At 35.0% G+C, this 19367-nt stretch overlaps 1 protein-coding gene and 1 pseudogene across 1 annotated transcript; one reads left to right on the plus strand and one right to left on the minus strand.

Moving 5' to 3' along the window:
* Positions 1 to 584: 584 nt before the first annotated feature.
* On the minus strand, positions 585 to 5681 carry LOC145163866 (putative disease resistance RPP13-like protein 1). The gene is made up of 3 exons (XM_079082619.1): positions 2505 to 5681; positions 828 to 1472; positions 585 to 741 (listed from the first exon to the last, which is right to left on the minus strand). The coding sequence occupies exons 1-2, from the start codon at positions 5654 to 5656 to the stop codon at positions 1469 to 1471; spliced, it is 3156 nt and encodes a 1051-aa protein (XP_078938745.1). The 5' UTR covers positions 5657 to 5681; the 3' UTR covers positions 585 to 741; positions 828 to 1468.
* Positions 5682 to 11468: 5787 nt separating this feature from the next.
* LOC145126544 (uncharacterized) lies at positions 11469 to 17746 on the plus strand (annotated as a pseudogene).
* Positions 17747 to 19367: the final 1621 nt, after the last annotated feature.

A 19367-nucleotide genomic window follows, 5' to 3' on the forward strand; every position in this document is an offset into this window, starting at 1 on the left:
TTTAATGTTTATAGTTTTTCTAATAGTTTGTATTGATTGCATTATTATCTCTTAGATAGAAAATTATAAAAAATCAAGATACACATACATATACATTTTTCCATATTTTTAGTTTTAATATCAACTTATTTTTATTTTTTATTTTTCCAATACACATACACATACATATACATATTTCCAATTATAACATCATATATATATACAATATACACACATACATTTCACATACAAATACACATACATATACACTTTTACATACATATACAAACATATACATACATTTTTACATACATATTTATATAAATATACACATATACATATGCATTTCATATACAAATACATACATTCCATAAACATACATATTTTTCACATAAAGTTTTTCATATATCTACACCTATATACATAGATTTTTCACATATACATACATTTCACATATAATTACTCTTATACACACATTTTTTCATGCATATACATACATTTCATATAAAAATACACATATACATATACATTTCACATACAAATACATTTATACACACATTTTTTCATACATACATATACATTTCATATACAAATACACATACAAATACAAATACACATACACAACATTTCATATACCACATTAAAAACAGAAAAATAAAATAAAATAAACCTGGAAAATCGTTGTGGTGTGGTTATATTTCTCGTTGTCGCCGGAGAAAAAGTGATGTCGTCGGAGATGAGGTGGTTTCACCGGAGAAGAAGCTATCAAACCACCAAAATACCAAATTACCATACAAGTTTGTTACAGAAAACAAATTGAAAGAGAAACGAGGAAAAGGAGCACATACCTTCGCTGCAGATGCCGGAGAAAAGCAAGTTTTCTCGCAGGAAAACTTATCACAGCCGGAAAAACGGGCTAATCTAATGGGGAAGAGGAGGAGTGAAGTGGAAAGGAGAAAGGAGAGGTTTTGTGGTGGTGGTTGCCTGAAAAATCGAATGGAGGAGGTGTTGTGGTGGTAAATCGCCGGAAAATAGCCGAGAGTAGGATTAGGAATGAAATGGGGCTGTCACCCGTTCTGAGACACGATGCTGTAGTAAAAGGGGCGATCCCTTTAGCGGCGACGGTATTTGCGGCGACGGGTTAGGAATTGGGGCGACATGTTGGAGGGAACGGGTCCCACGTCTTTTTTGGTGACTTGTAGCGACGACGACTGCGTCTCTATTAGGGTCGCCGCTATTTCATTCGTATGGAGGAACCATGTCCATTCAATTAGATGAAAAGTGAACGGCCGAGATTGATTCTAGACGAAAGCATACGGATCGTCGACGTGTGCTATTAGAGACGACACATTAGCGGCGACAGGAAGCTTTTAGCGACGCCACATGCACGTGTTGTCACATGTCGTCGCTAATAAGTCATTTCGTCTCTAATATTGTCGCCTCTAATACTTATATTTCTTGTTGTGACACTGTAGCCTTCCTCGAACTTTCACCTACAGAAATTGAGCAATTTTCTCTGAATGAAACTCAATTATAGAAACATGCCAAGATCACATTTAACTGGATATTTGTAGACATTTAATCACTAAAGTGAACAAAGAAGTTGGGAAAATATTTGTAGAAATTTAGAATGTGTAGACTTACATCATACGTACTTATGATACTTATTAACAATTATAATCAGAAATATGACCCCAAGACAATAAGAAAAGGATAAACACATAAAAACACAATTACTCATGCTTAAACAAAGAACTGGAAAAGTTTTGATGTCAAATGGACTAATTCTAACTTCGAAATCGATGCAAAAAAATATTACAAATTAGAGGGATTAAGATGCTATCAAATTTGTAGAAAATTTATCAAAATCAATATGTTATAGACAATAGGGTTTGACCTCTAAAGGGTCAAAGTTTCTGGATTGAAGTTCAAATTGTACATATAACTTAATATATTTTTCTAGTAATTATTCAACGGATAAGGTTATTCAAAGCAAACATCAATGAAAACAAAAACATGACACCGAAAAAGAAAACACAAAGATATGTAAAACTGCAGATAAAATAACACAGTTGCAACCTATATAAAGACAAGATACAAATATTCTTTCAACTCTTCCTCAAACGGTAACACAGCAACTTAGTGGTAAAACTTGTATGAAAACCGAAAAGCTATTCAACTACCGCACTTATAGTTTTTTTCTTCTTTTGGTACTAGTTTTGATTATCAGTGAATTGTTTAAAATAATCTTATTAACAAACAAAACAAATAAGTCTCAAAACTGATGTTGCAAATACGTTGGGATAATTATTAAAAAGCAAAAAGTACAGAAATTGAATTCAATAAGTAATAAAGAGAAAATGAAATCAAAAAAGAAAAACCATCCTTCCCCATCGATTCCCACAACAAAATAACTAACTGCATTGATCACTCCCCTACACGTGTCTTGTGTCACCTTTGACAAATTTTCATATTAATGGGCCTATTGGGCTGCTCATCTAAAAGAGTTTGCTCAGAATTCTTACCAATGCGACATGCTTATCATCAACTTTGATCGGCCGGAAGTTGTCTTAAGATCTCTAATCTTCGGGCATGAATGAATATCAAGTTTGTTAAGGCAGGGGAGGTGTCTTAAGACCTCTGAAAATGATTCCACATCCATAAAATAATCGAGCCTTAGAGAAACCAGAGATGGTGGAAGAAGAAAAGATGATGATGATGATGGAGTAGTAGTATCGGCTGCCACTGCAAATGAAGTTACTCCTGAATTTTTTCCATATAAGTGTAGTTCAACCAGTGAGGTTGGAAAATTTTGGGGGCCCCACTCTGACATCGGCTTATTTAAGCCTCCTATCGTTAGACTTCTTAAATTAGGAGGCCACATCCCACAAGGAAAGGAATACTCCATACTTGGACACTCTAGTATCAACAGTTTTTCCAAAGATGTGAGACTTTGAAAAGGAAAAGACTTCAGATTCTTGCAATAACTGATCTGAAGAGATATTAGGCGAGGCATGGGTAGAAAACGGAAATCATTTGCTTGAATGGGTTTGGGTGGTATGTTATCACAATCACTATCACTGACAATCTTCTTGGAAAGAGATGATGGGTGCTCCTGCACTATTGAGAAGGCCAGCGACGTTATTAAATGACAAGAACTGATCACCAGTTTCTTAAGAGACCGTAGATTTCCAAGTGTTGGTAAGTGTGTACTTTTACAACCCCGTAACATAAGCTCTGTTAACTGATCAAACGAGGGATCACCCACCCAACTAGGAAATTGTGTTCCCTTGTTATTCGAAATCTTGAGGACTTTTAACTTCAGATGAGGCCTTAGTTCTTTGAGTACTTCATATTCAATCATCTCATTCCGAGAATCATCAAATACATTGCTCCATCTCATCTCCAAAACTTCAAGACCCTTTTTTTGATCTAAGTTGGCATCCTTTGCTTGTATTGGATCTATCAATTTGTCGAGCCCGATAATGGAAAGTTCACCCTGAAGATCCGATAGGCCTTTAAGATCGGTTATTTTGAACCCGTTAGCTTCTTCAATTATGACCTTGGATAGAGTTTGTAGATTTGTCAGACCACCAATCCCTAAGGGCATCTTGTTCAGATTTGGAGTATCATCTATGTCAAGATGTCGAAGGTTTATCAACTTTGCAAAACTTTTTGGTAAGTCCGATAACTCACGACAACCACGAACCAATAAGCTTTGTAGATTATAAAGGTCACTAACTTGTTCGGGCAAACATCTGATATCAGTAAAAGAAAAATTAAGATACCGTAGATGCTTGAGACTGCCAATAGATTGTGGTACTTGTGTGATTCCCGGTCCACTTAGCCTTAGCACCCTTAGGAACTGTAGTTCATGAAGCGATTTAACGACAACACTGTCGATTTGAGAACTTGATGATGGCAAGAACGTTCGCAAGCGCTTAGCTCTTTGTAATTCCTTAAGCTTTATGTATGATTTCCATTTTGGAGCTACAAGTGAAAAGTAACGGAACTTCTCAAAATTTTCATTCCTTTTGGATATGTTCATCCCATCGGATCTATAAAACAACTCTCCTGCAACACTTGTGGCCAAGTCATTTACAAGGTCATGCATTGTATATCCTAATTGATCATGCGTTGATTGTTGAAAAAACGACCGTAACTTGAGCTCTTCAAAATACTGACTACCCAAGCTCTCCATTGATTTGTTGTCATCTGATTGGGACAAAAATCCTTCTGCCATCCACAGTAGGATTAAATCGTTCTTCTGAAACTCATAGTCCTTGGGAAATAAGGAGCAATATGCAAACAATAACTTCAAATGTGAAGGGAGATGATAATAGCTTAGTCTTAGAGCTGGAAGAATCTCACTTCCATCATTTATATTCCATATCTCAGTGTTCAGCAACTTCTCCCATTCATCAGCATTCCTATTTCCCTTCAAGACCCTCCCAAGTGTTTTCAAAGCCAACGGCAGTCTACCACATTTCTTCACTATACCTTCCCCCAGCAACTTAAGTGTAGGATGTTTGTGAAAGTTTTTCTCACCTAACGCGTGTTTAGCAAATAATGATAGAGCATCTTCATTTGACAAAACCTCCAGATCAAAAGCTTCTTCTGAGTCCATCACCGATGCAACCTTGGTGCTCCGGGTTGTGACAAGAACTCTGCTTCCAGGTGCCCCTACAAGAAGAGGGCTCTGGAGGAGTTCCCACTTATTATGGTCTTCGTTCCAGACATCGTCTAGAACAAGTAGAAACCTCTTCTTTAAAAGTTTTTCTTTGAGGGCCACATGAAGCAAATCAAGATTAGACAACCTTTTGGCATCCCCACCTACAGCTTCAAAAATAGCCTTGCTGATGTTAAATACATCCAACTCTTCAGAAGCACAAACCCATGCCCTGAGTTCAAAGTGATCCTTCACTTTCTCTTCGTTGTATAAAACTTTGGCAAGAGTGGTTTTGCCTATTCCACCCATACCAACGATCGACACTATGCTCACATTTTCATCACTTTCTTCATTTCCCAACAACTTCTTCAGCAATGCTTCTTTATCCCCCTCCCGACCCATGATTTTAGACTCATCAACTAGTGATGTTTGCTCCAAACGTCTCTCTGTTATATTTGACCTTTCAACACTCACATTCAAACCCAGATCATCTTTCCGGTCAACAAGATCATGCAATTTTGCAGTGATCTCATCTAGCTCAGACCTCATCTTCCGACCATACATAATGTTGCCAGGAGTGAACGTAGTACAACAATTTGGGATGATGGCAAGAGCTTCTTGATTCAAACTGCGTCGCAGAGCTTCTGTGGCCAAATCATCTACTATATCGTCAATGTCGTAAGCCAAATCCTGGAGATCATTCAGCCACAATTGAACAGCTCTCTCTGTTATGTGCTTCTGGTTTGCATCAGCAAGCACAGCTTTGATCAGGGGCAATGTTTTCTCCAATTTGTGCAGCTGAGAATCGATTCCTTCTGTTCGAGCGAGCTTCATCAAGTCACCAGAGATCAGCTTCTCACACAGTACCGTGATGACGGCGCTAACAACAATTTCAGCCATTGGGATTTGGAGAAAGGAATGATTGGTTTCTTTGTAGAGGGTTTTTGTTTCAAAGGTATGATAAATTGCAGAGAAGAAGCAAAAAGGAAGACTGAGTATAATGTACATCTGTGCTGGAACTCACTTTAGAGAAAGCATCCACTATAATAGGACGGAGGGTCCATAGCTTTTCGCAATGTTCGCCATCCTTGTTCTTATTCAAAGAAATGGAATCGTCCCACCAATTTACATAAATATCATTTATAGTTTCATATTAGTCATTTTTATAATGTAGAATGCATACTTTATACCTTTTTTGAAATTAACTATAAATATCCCTACTATTATAAAATAATAGTTTTTAGGGACACATGGCGTTATGTTATTAACTTAATGAATGTTTTGTTTCCCGCTCGAATATCTTAGACCTCTATCTATACTCACATTCCCTTTTGATTATGTTCAATCCCCTAAAATCTACAATCAAAACCAAAGATTAGCAAAGTAATCCCAGTAAATTAGGAATGATCTTCATTCAAATTTGAATCGCCTCTGCTGACTTCATTGTTAATTATCTCTATATTTCTAGTTGCTGAGTCATCGACCTTCATTACTATAAAATTTTTTAAAATGATTATAAGAACACATCACAAGAACAGTTCTCAGTATAGGTATCAAAAATAGTTCTTGATATGATGTTGAGAATGCATTTAACAAAGAAGATCATACCCTCTCTCATCTTCTATAAACACTGAACCCACTGCCTGTTCCTATATCTCAGTTGCAAGTCGTCACCACACTATCACGGCCAACCTACATACATCTATTTGAAAGAGATTAATAAAATCACTTGGGTCTTCTATTAAATTTGGATATTTCGATAGTTGGTGTGGAGAAGACTTTGTAAAGGGTAAGTTAGTTTATTGATAATTTGTTATTGACTTTGTTGATTTCTTTTAGTTTTTTGTAGATGTTTGTGAAGCTAACAATATCAACGATTTCCGGCATTTATTGAGCATCGTGTGGTCTCAATTTTATATCTAATACACACAAAAGCACATCTAAACACATACCAGAGTTATTTAGATTATAATTATATATGTTGGTTTTGGATTCTTAATTTTTGGTTTGTTTTCATCTCTTTATCTATTACTAATTATCTCTTTGTATGGGATTATTCTATATTAGTGCGTGCTTTCTTGCTTCATATGTAGAGAATGTTCGGTGGGTAATTCGTTTGAAATTACAGAAGGTTAAGTGGGTAATTCTAAAATTGCAAAATTGCAAAATTGTACACACACCATGATAGTTTAGTGGGTGATGTTGTTATTCTTTCCTTTATATATATAAAGTTCCAACAGGTGATTCTAAAATTAGATTATTATCATAAGTTTCAAGGGGTGGAATGTGTAGGAGACTTGAAGGTGGATTATATAGCCATAATCAATCACCTCCATGAAACCCCTTCAAGCCTCCCATAATTAAGATTTTGGTGGGTCTATTACAAAAGTTAATCAAAGATTTGTGTAAGGCTCATCATTTGCAAACATTGGATATCAATGTGGACTAAAGAGCTCAATTAGAGGCTGATCAGAAGATTAAAATTGAACTGTATTTTGCAATTTGGTGGTCTTTTAGTGTGGTGATTAATATTTATAATAAGAAGGTCTTGAATGTTTTCCATTTCCATTTCCATGCAACATCAACTCTTTCTTTTCATGTTGGATCCTTGATTATGCTGGTTTCATGGGCTACTAAGATGGTTTAAGCTCAAAATTAAGACTGATGGTGAGTTTTGGAAAACTTTGTTTCCTGTATGTAATTATTGCTTTTATTATTCAGCTATTTAGTAAAAAACTAAGTTTTTGCATTTTGTTGAGGATCATACAAACTAATGCGTGGATAATATGAAGTAATTAAAATAAATGTGGTTCCTTTACGTATTTTCATCTAAGAACTTAGCAGATCATCATCAAAAGTTAATTTTAAAAAAATAACAACGTACTTTCATTTTTATGTCTAATATAACATCATACTTTTATTTTTGTTTTTCCATTTATGCCTTACCTTTGTACAGGACCATTTATGTTAATTTATTTAAATTTGGACCATTCAATCATTCATGCAACTATTTTTTAGAATTCGAAGCTAGCTTATCTATTACAAAAAAAAAAAAAAAAAAAAAAAGTTAATTTTTAGAAAAATAGTTGATTTTGTAACTCAATGTAACTTCATTATGACATTATCACCTCCAAAAGGTAATTTACAGAAAAAATAAATGTAGTTTCATTTTTGTGTTTAATATAGCATTATACTTTCATTTTTTTTATTTCCACTTATGCATTACTTTTATGCAAAGAGCAATTAAGACCTCTATGTGACTAATTATTTTCACACCGGCACCATTTATGTAAATTTATTTAAATAAAGACCATTCACGTAAGTAGGTTAGTACTCATTATCTTTTTGATATTAGAAATATTTATTTCACAGTAGAGATTATTGCTAGTAGTAGTTGGATAGGTGACTATCGTTTATAATAACTATAAGGTTTTCAAAGGCTTTCAACTTATGTTCGTTCTAACACATATGCTTCATCTCCTTCATGAAATTCATCTCTCTCACATGTAAAGCTCAATATACAGAAGATGTAATCTTCCATAGAAAACCGGTGAGACCTCCATCGCTCTCTTCTGTCACACCACGATGACCTAGATATTTCCAACGTCTAAGAACCTAAGGAACAGAGTTCTGGAGAAGGTAGCTTTGGGGAATTTGATTATTTACAAATCCATTGTCTCGAATCCATCCTCATATTGGGTTTCTATGTAGCTTAGGTATTTCAAGTTCATGTTTATTCTTAAGGAAGAAATCGTTTTTTAAGGAAGAAATCACATTTAGCAAAATGCAAATATGATGGGTTTTTGGCATCTGAAGGATTCATTTTTTGAAGGAAGAAATCGATTTTAAAGTGAAAAGTTTGAAGGTCTTTTTGCAACTGGTTTGGATTCAATTTTGAAGCTTTTTAGAGATCTTTTGCAGTGTTGTTGGAGAAAATGAAGTGGTTTTTTAACTGTTTTGGATTTGGATTTCCTGAGATCTGAGGGCTAAATTTGCTTTGATTCATGTCTGAAAGAACTTTCTTTTGTTACCTTGTTCATGAACTAATGGTATTTATTTTTTGTATTTTGGTCGACTCAACTTTGTCAAATTTGATTTTCTTGCATTTCTTGTTTCCTTGTAATGAACAAAAACGTTTTCTGGTATGATTCTATTTAGATTGACATTATGTTGATTTAATATGGTTTGTTTAATATTTGGCACTTGTTTCTTGCCGGAGAAGATGAAAAAGTGGTCGGTGTTGGAGTAGCTAGAACGGAAAAGGAAGAAGGGGGTGAGGAGGGTGGGTTGGCTTGGGTGGGATAATAGGGTGGTAGGACCCACATGTTTAGTAAACAATTTCTAATATAAATAAATAATCAATAAACATTAAATTAATACAAAAAAGAAATATGCAGGGTCAATAAAGTCTTTTTAAGTTTGATAGGGACCAAGCACGCAATGAAAATATATTATAGGGACGGTGCGAGTTCAAAAAAGTTTTTAGGGACCAAGCGCAAAGACTACCTCAAACCACAAGGACCATTCGTGTAATTTACCCGATATATTAATTTAGAAAAAACAAAATTGTAAAGGTTATCAATCAGATAAGCAAATGCACTTGGTTCGCATACAACCATTTCTGGTTTGAGATTGGTTATGGCATTTATAGATACATCTTATTATGTAATTCAAAGATCTCTAAATATTATTAAAAGAGAACCTTTAATTCACCAATGAAGCAATCAGAACCATTGATTAAATTTCAATCCTAACTTTTCTTTGATCTTTTTGATGACGTAACCTTGACCAAAGTATACATGCGCGTCCGATCGTAACTTACAATCTTATCTTCTACATGTTGAAAATCCTAATCTCCTTTACACACCAATGGCGTTGTCAAACAAGATCTCCTATTTCTCTTCCCTTTATCTCTTGAGTATCCGGAAACCGTTTGTTACCACTACCCTCTGTACGCCATCGTTACAGCCTACAAGAAGGTAACCTACCATCCATTCCCCATTAACCCTCACATGCTTACCTAAAACTTCTTCCCTCTCAACAGTATGATTGACTCCTTGTAAAAACACTAGCCGGAGACACTGTTGTTGAGGACCTGCTTCCTTCTCTCACTTTTTTTGATTGAATCGATGATTGTAGCGTATTGCAAAACCCTCACATGATTGTAGCTTTCCATTTAGCGTGAGTGGAAATTTTCAGCTTTCACTCACCACCCATTCGATGAAATGCCTTACAGGTCTCGATAAAAGTTGTAAGTGCATCAATGACAAAAAATTGATTGCAACAAGCCTTCACACATCCAAGTTATAAAAACTATAAATCCTATCAAATATTGGTGGTTGTTATAGTTTGAAGGATATTATTGTAACATATGATGTTATTCAGTTATTCTATTAACCGTTAACATAATAATATTATGTATATTGTTTTCATTCAAGCTTCTAATTCCATACTAATTTTGTTTTGTTTAGTTAATAAATCTAAACGTGTAATCTTGCAGGTTGTCTTCCTTCCTCTGTTGGCATTTGAAGTAACCATTCTTGTTGACAATTTCAGGTGCTTATTTATTTATTTTTTGAAAACTGTCTATTCCCTTTACAACTGGATTCTGTTAATTTGCAATGTAGATAACAGAACAAGGCCTTATTAGTTGGAGATGATGAAAATGTGAGCGATGATGTAATATGGGAGACACTTCCTGTAAGTTCATTTCATAAAGAAAGTATATTCATATGTACATGCCTTCACTTTTGTTCTCAAAGTTAATTGAAAGAGACCATTGTCCTTATAGTCTAAAAATTCTATTATTTTTTAGCATTTCTGGGTTGCTATATCCATTGTTTTCTGCATTGCTACCACCGTCTTCACCCTCCTAAACCTATGTGGTAATATTTTTGGTTATCATCTACATACTAATTTAAAAATATATATATTAGTGAATCCATTTATCAATCAAAGAGTATCATGTATATGAACGATAAGATCACCATGTTGGTTTTTAATAACTTCCGTTCACTTAAGAGGTTTTATAGATGCTTTAGGTTGGTGGGACCCGCTCTTAAATTTTGCGTATATTTCTGCTGCCATATATTTTGCATCTTTATTTTATGGATATGCTTTTAGCTGTTGTAAGTTCTTGCAATTGTTGTGTTTCAAAATCACAGAATGCTTTTACATTCTACCTTATTATTAAAATTCATTTTTTTTTGTAGCAACGTGTGATGGGGACTAATGATGAAGAAACTCAGAGGTTTTTTAAGCATTCTTCAGTGAAAGTGCTACTTTATACCCGATTTACTTCAAATTTTGACTAAATGACTGTTTTACCCTTACATTCCAACAAATTATTATAAAGGTACATTGCTGAATAGCAAAAGTCAATGCTTACGATTCCATTTGATTTGTCAAAACAAATTCCTATTTTTTATTTTTATTTTTTTATTTCAGGGTGACAATTTTGTCTTTTGGTTTAGTCTCTACTCCTGCGCCTCTTGCGGTCTTGCCCCTCTCCGATAGTAAGTACCTCACAATTTTAGCTACTTTTTCTACCTCATAACGTGGTTAATCTTCTCTCTAGATCTCTTTATCTCATTATTATGTGACTGGAGTGTAAAAATCATTTGCGTTTGTTACTGTGTCACCATGCCTCTCACACTGTAATTGTTGAATTTGTGAATAATTGTTTTACTGGTGATATTCTATACTCTGTAAGTCTAATTTGTATGTATTTTTATATTTTTATAATATTAATCTCAATAGAACAACGGATTTTTTTTTAAAAGGAAATCTGATTGCTACTCTATGTCATCATTCACCAACCATGATCGATTTGTTTTATCACTAGCTAATTATAATTTATTTGTTTTTTTTTAAATTTTCTAATTGAATTCTATCCCAATTTTTAATTTCAGGATTAGAGTAAAGTTAGTGAGAGTGGGTCATCCTGCAAGGTCACTACCTCAAGTATTAGATAGTGCTCTTGATGCACAGGTTTGGAATATAAATTATAAGTATAACCATTAACTTAATAAAAAAAATGTATTTTAAATGATTTTAATTATTGTTAGGTGTTACTTTCGGGATAATAGTTCTCTTGCCAATGACATCCAAAAAGAAATGACGGTATTAAATAGTAAATTGTTGAAAGCTAAAGATAAAAACACAAAGAGGGAAATCCATAAAAACTTAGGATTCTTTCAAAAGAAGAAGGCAAAAGGCAACAACTTGCTGTGACAAATGTAATTTAAAATTCATTTGTCGTTCTAGCAACTCTCACAGGTTCATCATCAAGAAAATTAGATGGAATTTCATTTGATTTACTCATTATTGATGAAGCTGATCAGGCCTAGAGATTGCTTGTTGGATTACTCTTTTCAAGGTAACAAAACAAAACTTTTTTTTAAATTGGCAACATATTGGATGATTGAAGTAAAAGGAATTTTGTTTTTTTAGGGTTCAAGGTGCTTACTTTCAGGGGATCATTTACAACTTCCTCCAACAATTCGAAGTGTTGAAGCTAAAAAAAGGGATTAGGAAAGACTCTTTTTAAACACCTTGCAGATTTATATGGAGATGCTGTCATGTCTATGCTGACTATGCAATATTGCATGCATGAACTTATAATGAGTTGGTCTTCTAAAAAGCTTTACAACAATAAGGTAATTTAATTCTATTAGACAACATAATATTAGTATAGGGGCTAAATTGTAACTATATATATATTATATATTTATCTCCTGTACATGTTACGTGAATACACACAATACAATTACCAAAAGCTATTTTGGTATCAGAGCTTCTTTTGATATTTGGCATCAACGGCTGGGGCATCCTCATACACAACTTTTGAACTTTATGTTTTCTAAGTATTGTCTTCCTGTTTCTAGCAAATCTTCAGATTCTTTTTGTAACTCTTGTCATATTGGCAAATCATCAAAACTTCATTTATCTACTTCAAGCTTTAATAGTAAACAACTTTTAGATCTTGTTGTTTGTGATGTCTAGGGTCCGGCTCTTGTTAACTCAATTGATGGTCACAACTATTTTTTATTATGTGTTGATGATTTCTCTCGCTTTATGTGGATTTTCCCTCTTAAACGTAAATCTGATGTTTTTGATGTGTTTAAACAATTTGTTGCTGTGACTGAACGTCAATTCTCTACTAAACTCAAGTCGGTTCAAACAGACTGGGGTGGTGAATTTCGCAAACTTACCCAATTTTTTACCTCTATGGGCATTATCCATCGTCTCTCTTGTCCTCATACCAGTGAGCAAAATGGTCTCGTTGAGAGACGTCACCGTCATGTTGTTGAAACCGGCTTGACTTTACTTGCTCAATCGGGGGTTCCGACTACTTATTGGCATTTTGCCTTTGATACGACGGTCTATCTCATAAACCGGATGCCCTCTCGTACCACCTCTCATGTCTCTCCAATTGAAACTATCTTTAAGCGTAAACCGGATTTCTAATTTCTTAAAGTTTTTGGGTGCCAATGTTTCCCTCATCTCCGACCCTACAATCAACACAAAATGGATTTCCGATCCATTGCATGTATCTTTCTTGGGTACAGCTCCTCTCATCACGGGTACCGGTGCCTTGACCCTACCACCGACAAGATATACATTTCTCGACATGTCCGGTTTCATGAAACATCTTTTCCATTCTTGGCACCTAAACCCGTACCACTTCAGACAACCTCACACGACCCTTATGTGTCAACCTATCCTTCACCTACTATACCTGAAGCACCCATTGCCACCGAGCCTTTAGCAAGTTTCGCTGCTGCTGACAACATACCTTTTCGTACCTATGAACGCAGGAGACGCCGCCTCCCTGTTTAAACTGATGCACCACCGACCGCTACTGACACCCAAACCGATCCCGCTGACCCTCCGACGGCTCCTGTCGTCGCCCAATCATCCCCTGCCGAGGCCCCATCCGATGCTCGGCCACGCCCAGCTAATCTGCGTCAACACCCGAAAAAAACTCAACCATTTGACCCCTCGGTCTTTCATGCCACTACTACCCACGAACAGGAACCAACAACCTTTTCCGCTGCAGTTAAACATCCCAAATGGCAACAAGCAATGGCTGATGAATATGGGGCTCTTATTCGAAATGGCACTTGGACTCTTGTTCCTCCTAAACCTAACATTAACATTGTTGATTGCAAGTGGGTCTACAAAATCAAACGGGATCAGACTGGTTCGGTTTCGCGCTACAAAGCTCGTCTTATTGCTAAAGGTTTTCATCAACAACCCGGGATTGACTATCATGACACCTTTAGCCCGGTTGTCAAATTTACCACGGTCCGAGTTGTTCTCTCTCTTGCAGTATCCAACAAATGGCCCCTCAGACAACTTGATGTTAAAAATGCCTTCCTTCATGGTGAACTTCATGAGACCGTTTACATGCGCCAACCACCAGGGTTTGTTGACTCACACAGACCTAATCATGTTTGCTTGCTTCATAAGTCTTTGTATGGGCTTAAACAAGCTCCACGCGCCTGGTTCCACCGCCTGTCTCGTGATCTCCATACTCTCGGTTTTAGAGGATCTCACACTGATCCTTCTCTTTTCATCCTCTCGGCTAAGGGTATACAGGTTTTCATGTTAGTTTATGTTGATGATATTATTATTACTGGTAATAATCCGGGGGCTATTGATCATATTGTTCGAAATCTTAGTGAGACCTTTGCTATTCAAGACATGGGGGCTCTCTCTTATTTTCTTGGTGTTTCTGTTACAACTTGTGGCATTGATCTTTTCTTATCTCAGCAACAATATGTGTTAGATATTCTTCAACATGCAGGGCTTACTGATGCCAAGCCTGTAAGCACTCCCCTTCCTACCGACACTTCTCTTACTCTTGGTGACATTGCTCCCTTTGATAACCCTATTCGACATCTTCAGACAGTTGGGGCTCTACAATATCTCACTTTATCTAGGCCAGATATTTCTTATGCCGTCAACAAAGTGTGCCAGTTCATGCATTCTCCTACGGTTAATCATTGGTCAGCGGTTAAATGGATTCTTCGATACCTTAAAGGCACCAGTACCTTTGGATTACGTCTCACGTCCTCACGAGATACTACCATTCATGCCTATGGTGATGGGCATAATCCTCTGCTCACTGCTTATTCTGATGCTGATTGGGCTGGGTGCCCGGATGACCGTCGATCCACCGGGGGATATGCTATATATCTTGGGAAGAACCTTGTTTCTTGGTCAGCAAGGAAACAGAAGATTCTATCTCGGTCATCCACCGAGGCGGAATACAAAGCTCTTGCTGATACTATTGCTGAGGTTACTTGGCTTGAAACCTTATTACGTGAACTGTGCATTCCAGTCATGACACCTCCAGTTCTTTGGTGTGACAATCTTGGTGCCACCTATATGTCTGCTAATCCTGTATTTCATGCTCGCACAAAACATGTTGAGATTGACTTCTACTTTGTTAGGGAGAAGGTTGCAGCAAAGCGTCTCTCAGTTCAATTCATATCCACAGATGATCAGATCGCTGATATATTCACTAAACCATTATCTTCACAAAGATTTGAGGGGTTACGATCCAAGCTCAATATCCTTAACCGGCATTAGCTTGCGGGGGAATATTAGACAACATAATATTAGTATAGGGGCTAAATTGTAACTATATCTATTATATATTTATCTCCTGTAACATAGAATACACACAATACAATTACCAAAAGCTATTTAATTCTGACCTTTTTTTTATTAACCTTATTTATCAATTAATTATATTTGTTATAATAATAATGAGTAATGAATTAATTAATAATGATAGATTAAAGCTCATGCAAGTGTTGCTGGACATACCCTACATGAGCTTGAAGGTGTTGAGAAGTCTTCTTGTTCCACTGAACCTACTCTTCTTCTCATAGACATTGAAGGGTATGCATATTTGATATTTGATCTAACCTTATAAATTTTATGAATTCTGAAAAAAAATAATTATATTTTTAGGTGTGATATGGAGGAAAAGAAGGATTATGAAGAAAGCACATTGAATGAAGGTGAAGCTGAGATTGCTATACCACATGCAAGAAGGTTGATTCAAATTGGTGTACATGCTTCTAATATTGGAGTCATTACCCCTTACTCAGCACAGGTAAAGTAGAATTCCGTTCTGGTTTAATGGAATTATGGAACGGAATGGAATAGTTGATTCCATTAGAATGGAAATAACTTCTTAGGTTGTGTTACTAAGAGTGTTGAGAACAAAGGATGACAAGTTAAAAGAATTGAAAATCTCAGCTGTGGATGGGCTTCCAAGGGAGGGAAAAATAAGCGATTATTATTTTAATGGTTAGGTCATATTCAAAGAAAGTGATATTGTTTATTATTATTTTTTTTATTCTTGTGGTGTTTTATAAATGGTTTAAAATTCAATGAAAATGTTGACATTGGTTTTAAAATTCAATTAACTCTTCTGTTTTTGCAAAAAGACCAAAATACCCTTATCATCTCTTTTTAAATAAAAAAAATTTCAACCATTATTATTATTTTTTTGACAGATTTTGCTTGGTTCAAATTTCATTTCTTTTGACAGATCCAATTCCTTAGAAAAACATTCTATAAACCAAATCCTACCTAATATTTTATCAATAAAAATTAGAGAGATTAAAATCCCTCATACTTCTTTTTCTTGACTATCCTTCTACCTCTTTTAGATGATGACAACTATAATAAAAGTTTATTAATTTTTTATTAATTTGTATTATATTTTCATATTTATTGAAATCTTATATGTTTATTAATTATATTTTTTATCGTGAGCTACTCGGGATCGGATTGTTAAAAGCTCGATTCGAAACCGATTTTAAACGAGCCCGAGCCGAGCTCGAGCTTAATATTAAGCTCATTTATTAAACGAGCTCGAGCTCGAGCCTATGTCACTAAGCTCGATTAGGCTCGCGAGCCTAAACGAGCCTTTAAATAAAATAATTTCGTATTATTTTTATATATTAAAATAAAAACACATTTGGGGATTAGGAATTTAGGATATTAGTAAACGAGCTTCTTAACGAGCTCGAGCCGAACTTAAGCTTATTTAGGCACGTCAAACAATAAACGAGCCGAGCCCGAGCCCGAGTCAAGCTTGTATAATTATTTACGAGCTCGAGCCGAGTTCAATACAAGAAGCTCGAATCGAGCCGAGCTCGAGCTCGAGCCTCGTATAACTTAAACGAGCCCGAGCCGAGCCTGACCAGGCTCGGGCTCGGCTCGGCTCGTTTGCACCCCTATGTATATTTATTAAACTTGCATCATGCTTTGTAATCAAATTAACTTATTTATCAAAATACTTTCATTTGATTTATCCATGATAAGCCACGAAATTATCAAATAAACTCATCTACAATAGAAAAAGTTACTTTGAAAAAAGATTATTTTAAAAAATAACCAATAACCGGTACCAGGAAAGGAACCGGCATCGACACCGACACCGACATCGGCGGTCCAGTTCCCGGTTCTGGTTCCAAACTGATTATGTTTATCTTTTACAACCCGTGGCAATCACAGGAAAAATATTTATAAAAAAGTAAATTATTAATAAGATTTTTTTTAAGACTTTTTGTGTTAATATAATAAAGAAATAATCAAACCACTTTTATGTATGGATACAAAAACCATAAAATTGCTGAAAAAAATCAATTACAATTCAAATACGATTAGGATACATAATTTTAGGAAACTAAAAACTCTATAGAAAACCAAAACCCTAATCTAATATTCAATTTACGATCTCAATCATCCAGAAAATACGAAACCTAGATTAAATATCACCAATATGATGCTTTGCTGGAAAAACAACTAACCGGAAAACATAAACCACCGCCAAACTTCAAACGAGAAAACCCTAGCTGACTTTTGTGTCTTTTAAAAACGAATACCCTTTGTGTCTCCAAACAGCAATCTGCTTTGCTGAGTGTTGTGTCACGACCAGAGATTGCAGCCGCCGCCCCCGGAATTGAAAGCGACTATCCGTTCGTTGAACTACAGTTCGTGTCTCAGTCTATCGTCCATCGTCGTAGCTGCTCAATTCCGTGTCTGATTCCGTCGTTATCAGAACAATAATCCGACCAAAAACATCACAGGTGCTACTCTTTCCTTTTCGTAACTCCTTTTCTCTTTGTCTTTCTCTCACTATAATGATATGAGCCTAAAAAAACCAGGGATATAGCTTAATAGTTTTGTTTTGTTAGTGGTTAAAACTTAAAGTTAAAGGAGTATAAAAACAAAAAAATATAACTTTTTAAATTAATAAGCCTGCAACACACCAACACACATAAATGTTATGAATTAGTTTTAGAAACCACTTGTAAGAAAGAAAAATAATAGTGATAATTAAGAATGATAATGAAAAATCAAAAGATTTATAAAATTTTACTAAATTAATAAGATATAATAAGATATAAGTTTTTTGTCTAAATTTTTAATTGTCGAAAATGATAAAGAAATATAGTATTAAAATTTTAATATGAGCACTAAAATATCATAGGAACAACATATTAAATATTATAATCCGAAAAAAAGGAAAAAGAAAATGGATACTTCCAAGAAACTGGTGTTGAACGCAACAACAAATAGGGGCATGTGCAGTAGTTACAGTGGTAGCTGAGCACACAACCTTTTCCCTTCCCTAATCCTAATCCCTTGGCCTATCATACATTCAAACAAAATGAGTTTTTAAATTTTCACTACTGTTATATATATATATATATATATATATATATATATATATATATATATATATATATATATATATATATATATATATACCATTTTTGTTATCAAGTTCCTGAAGATACAACTCTAAATTCTTTAGACTTGAAGCTCTTTTATGGGAAAAAAATATCTAATAAAAACATTTCATTAAACTCAACAAGAAATAAATTAATTTCTAAAAGAAATAATATTGGAACATCTTTTAGCGAAATTACCCTGGAGTTCTTGAAAACAATATGTCAATCACAACCCAATATAAAACCAATGACTCTAAGAAAGAAGTTGAGAATGAACTAATGGCCAAGGTCAAAGTTAAACCGGCTTTCACATAAAGATACAATATTCGTTTCTAAAACCACTTCGCTGCAAAAAAAAAAAAAAAAAAAAAAAAAAAAATCTTAAAAGTTTGAATGTGAATTATTATAATAGTAGGAAGGTCAAGATTATGATAATTAGATACTCAGTTGTTTGAGTGTTTGGTAAATTTTGAAAATTTCTGTATTTCAATAAACGGATAGATAACAAAGGACCAAAAAGGACATTCTTATATATTGTTACCTGCAGTTCTTCAGTATCCTCCTCTTCTGGTTGAGATATAACTTCTTCCTGTTGAGTGTTTTCATGGGATCTTCCATTAGAATTTGATGAGGAAACTTCCACCTGTTCTGGTTGATGAGATGCATCCATGTCCAATAGAACATCTGCAGAACTCGATGATTGATGTTGATCATCAATGTGCTGAAAGTTTTCGTCTTTATGCAGATCATCCACCATAAAGGGCTCCAAGTTTAGTTCTAAGTCACTAAGATCACGCTGAACAGTCAAAGTATTAACATCATTAGTATTCTGATAAAATCATAACATACCATGTGTTTGGATATTGAATTCCCTTACATTTGTTATGCTCCTGCCTCCTTGATCCAACTTCATCTGCTGATGATGAATTGTACATCATTACCATAACTTGCCC

The sequence above is a fragment of the Lactuca virosa genome, chromosome 1 (genome assembly GCF_052849685.1).
Source record: "Lactuca virosa cultivar CGN04683 chromosome 1, Lactuca_virosa_CGN04683_v6, whole genome shotgun sequence".
Lineage (NCBI taxonomy): Eukaryota > Viridiplantae > Streptophyta > Magnoliopsida > Asterales > Asteraceae > Lactuca > Lactuca virosa.

Coding starts and splice junctions, on each gene's coding strand:
- LOC145163866 (XM_079082619.1), bottom strand. CDS start 5,656: ATGTACATTATACTCAGTCTTCCTTTTTGCTTCTTCTCTGCAATTTAT.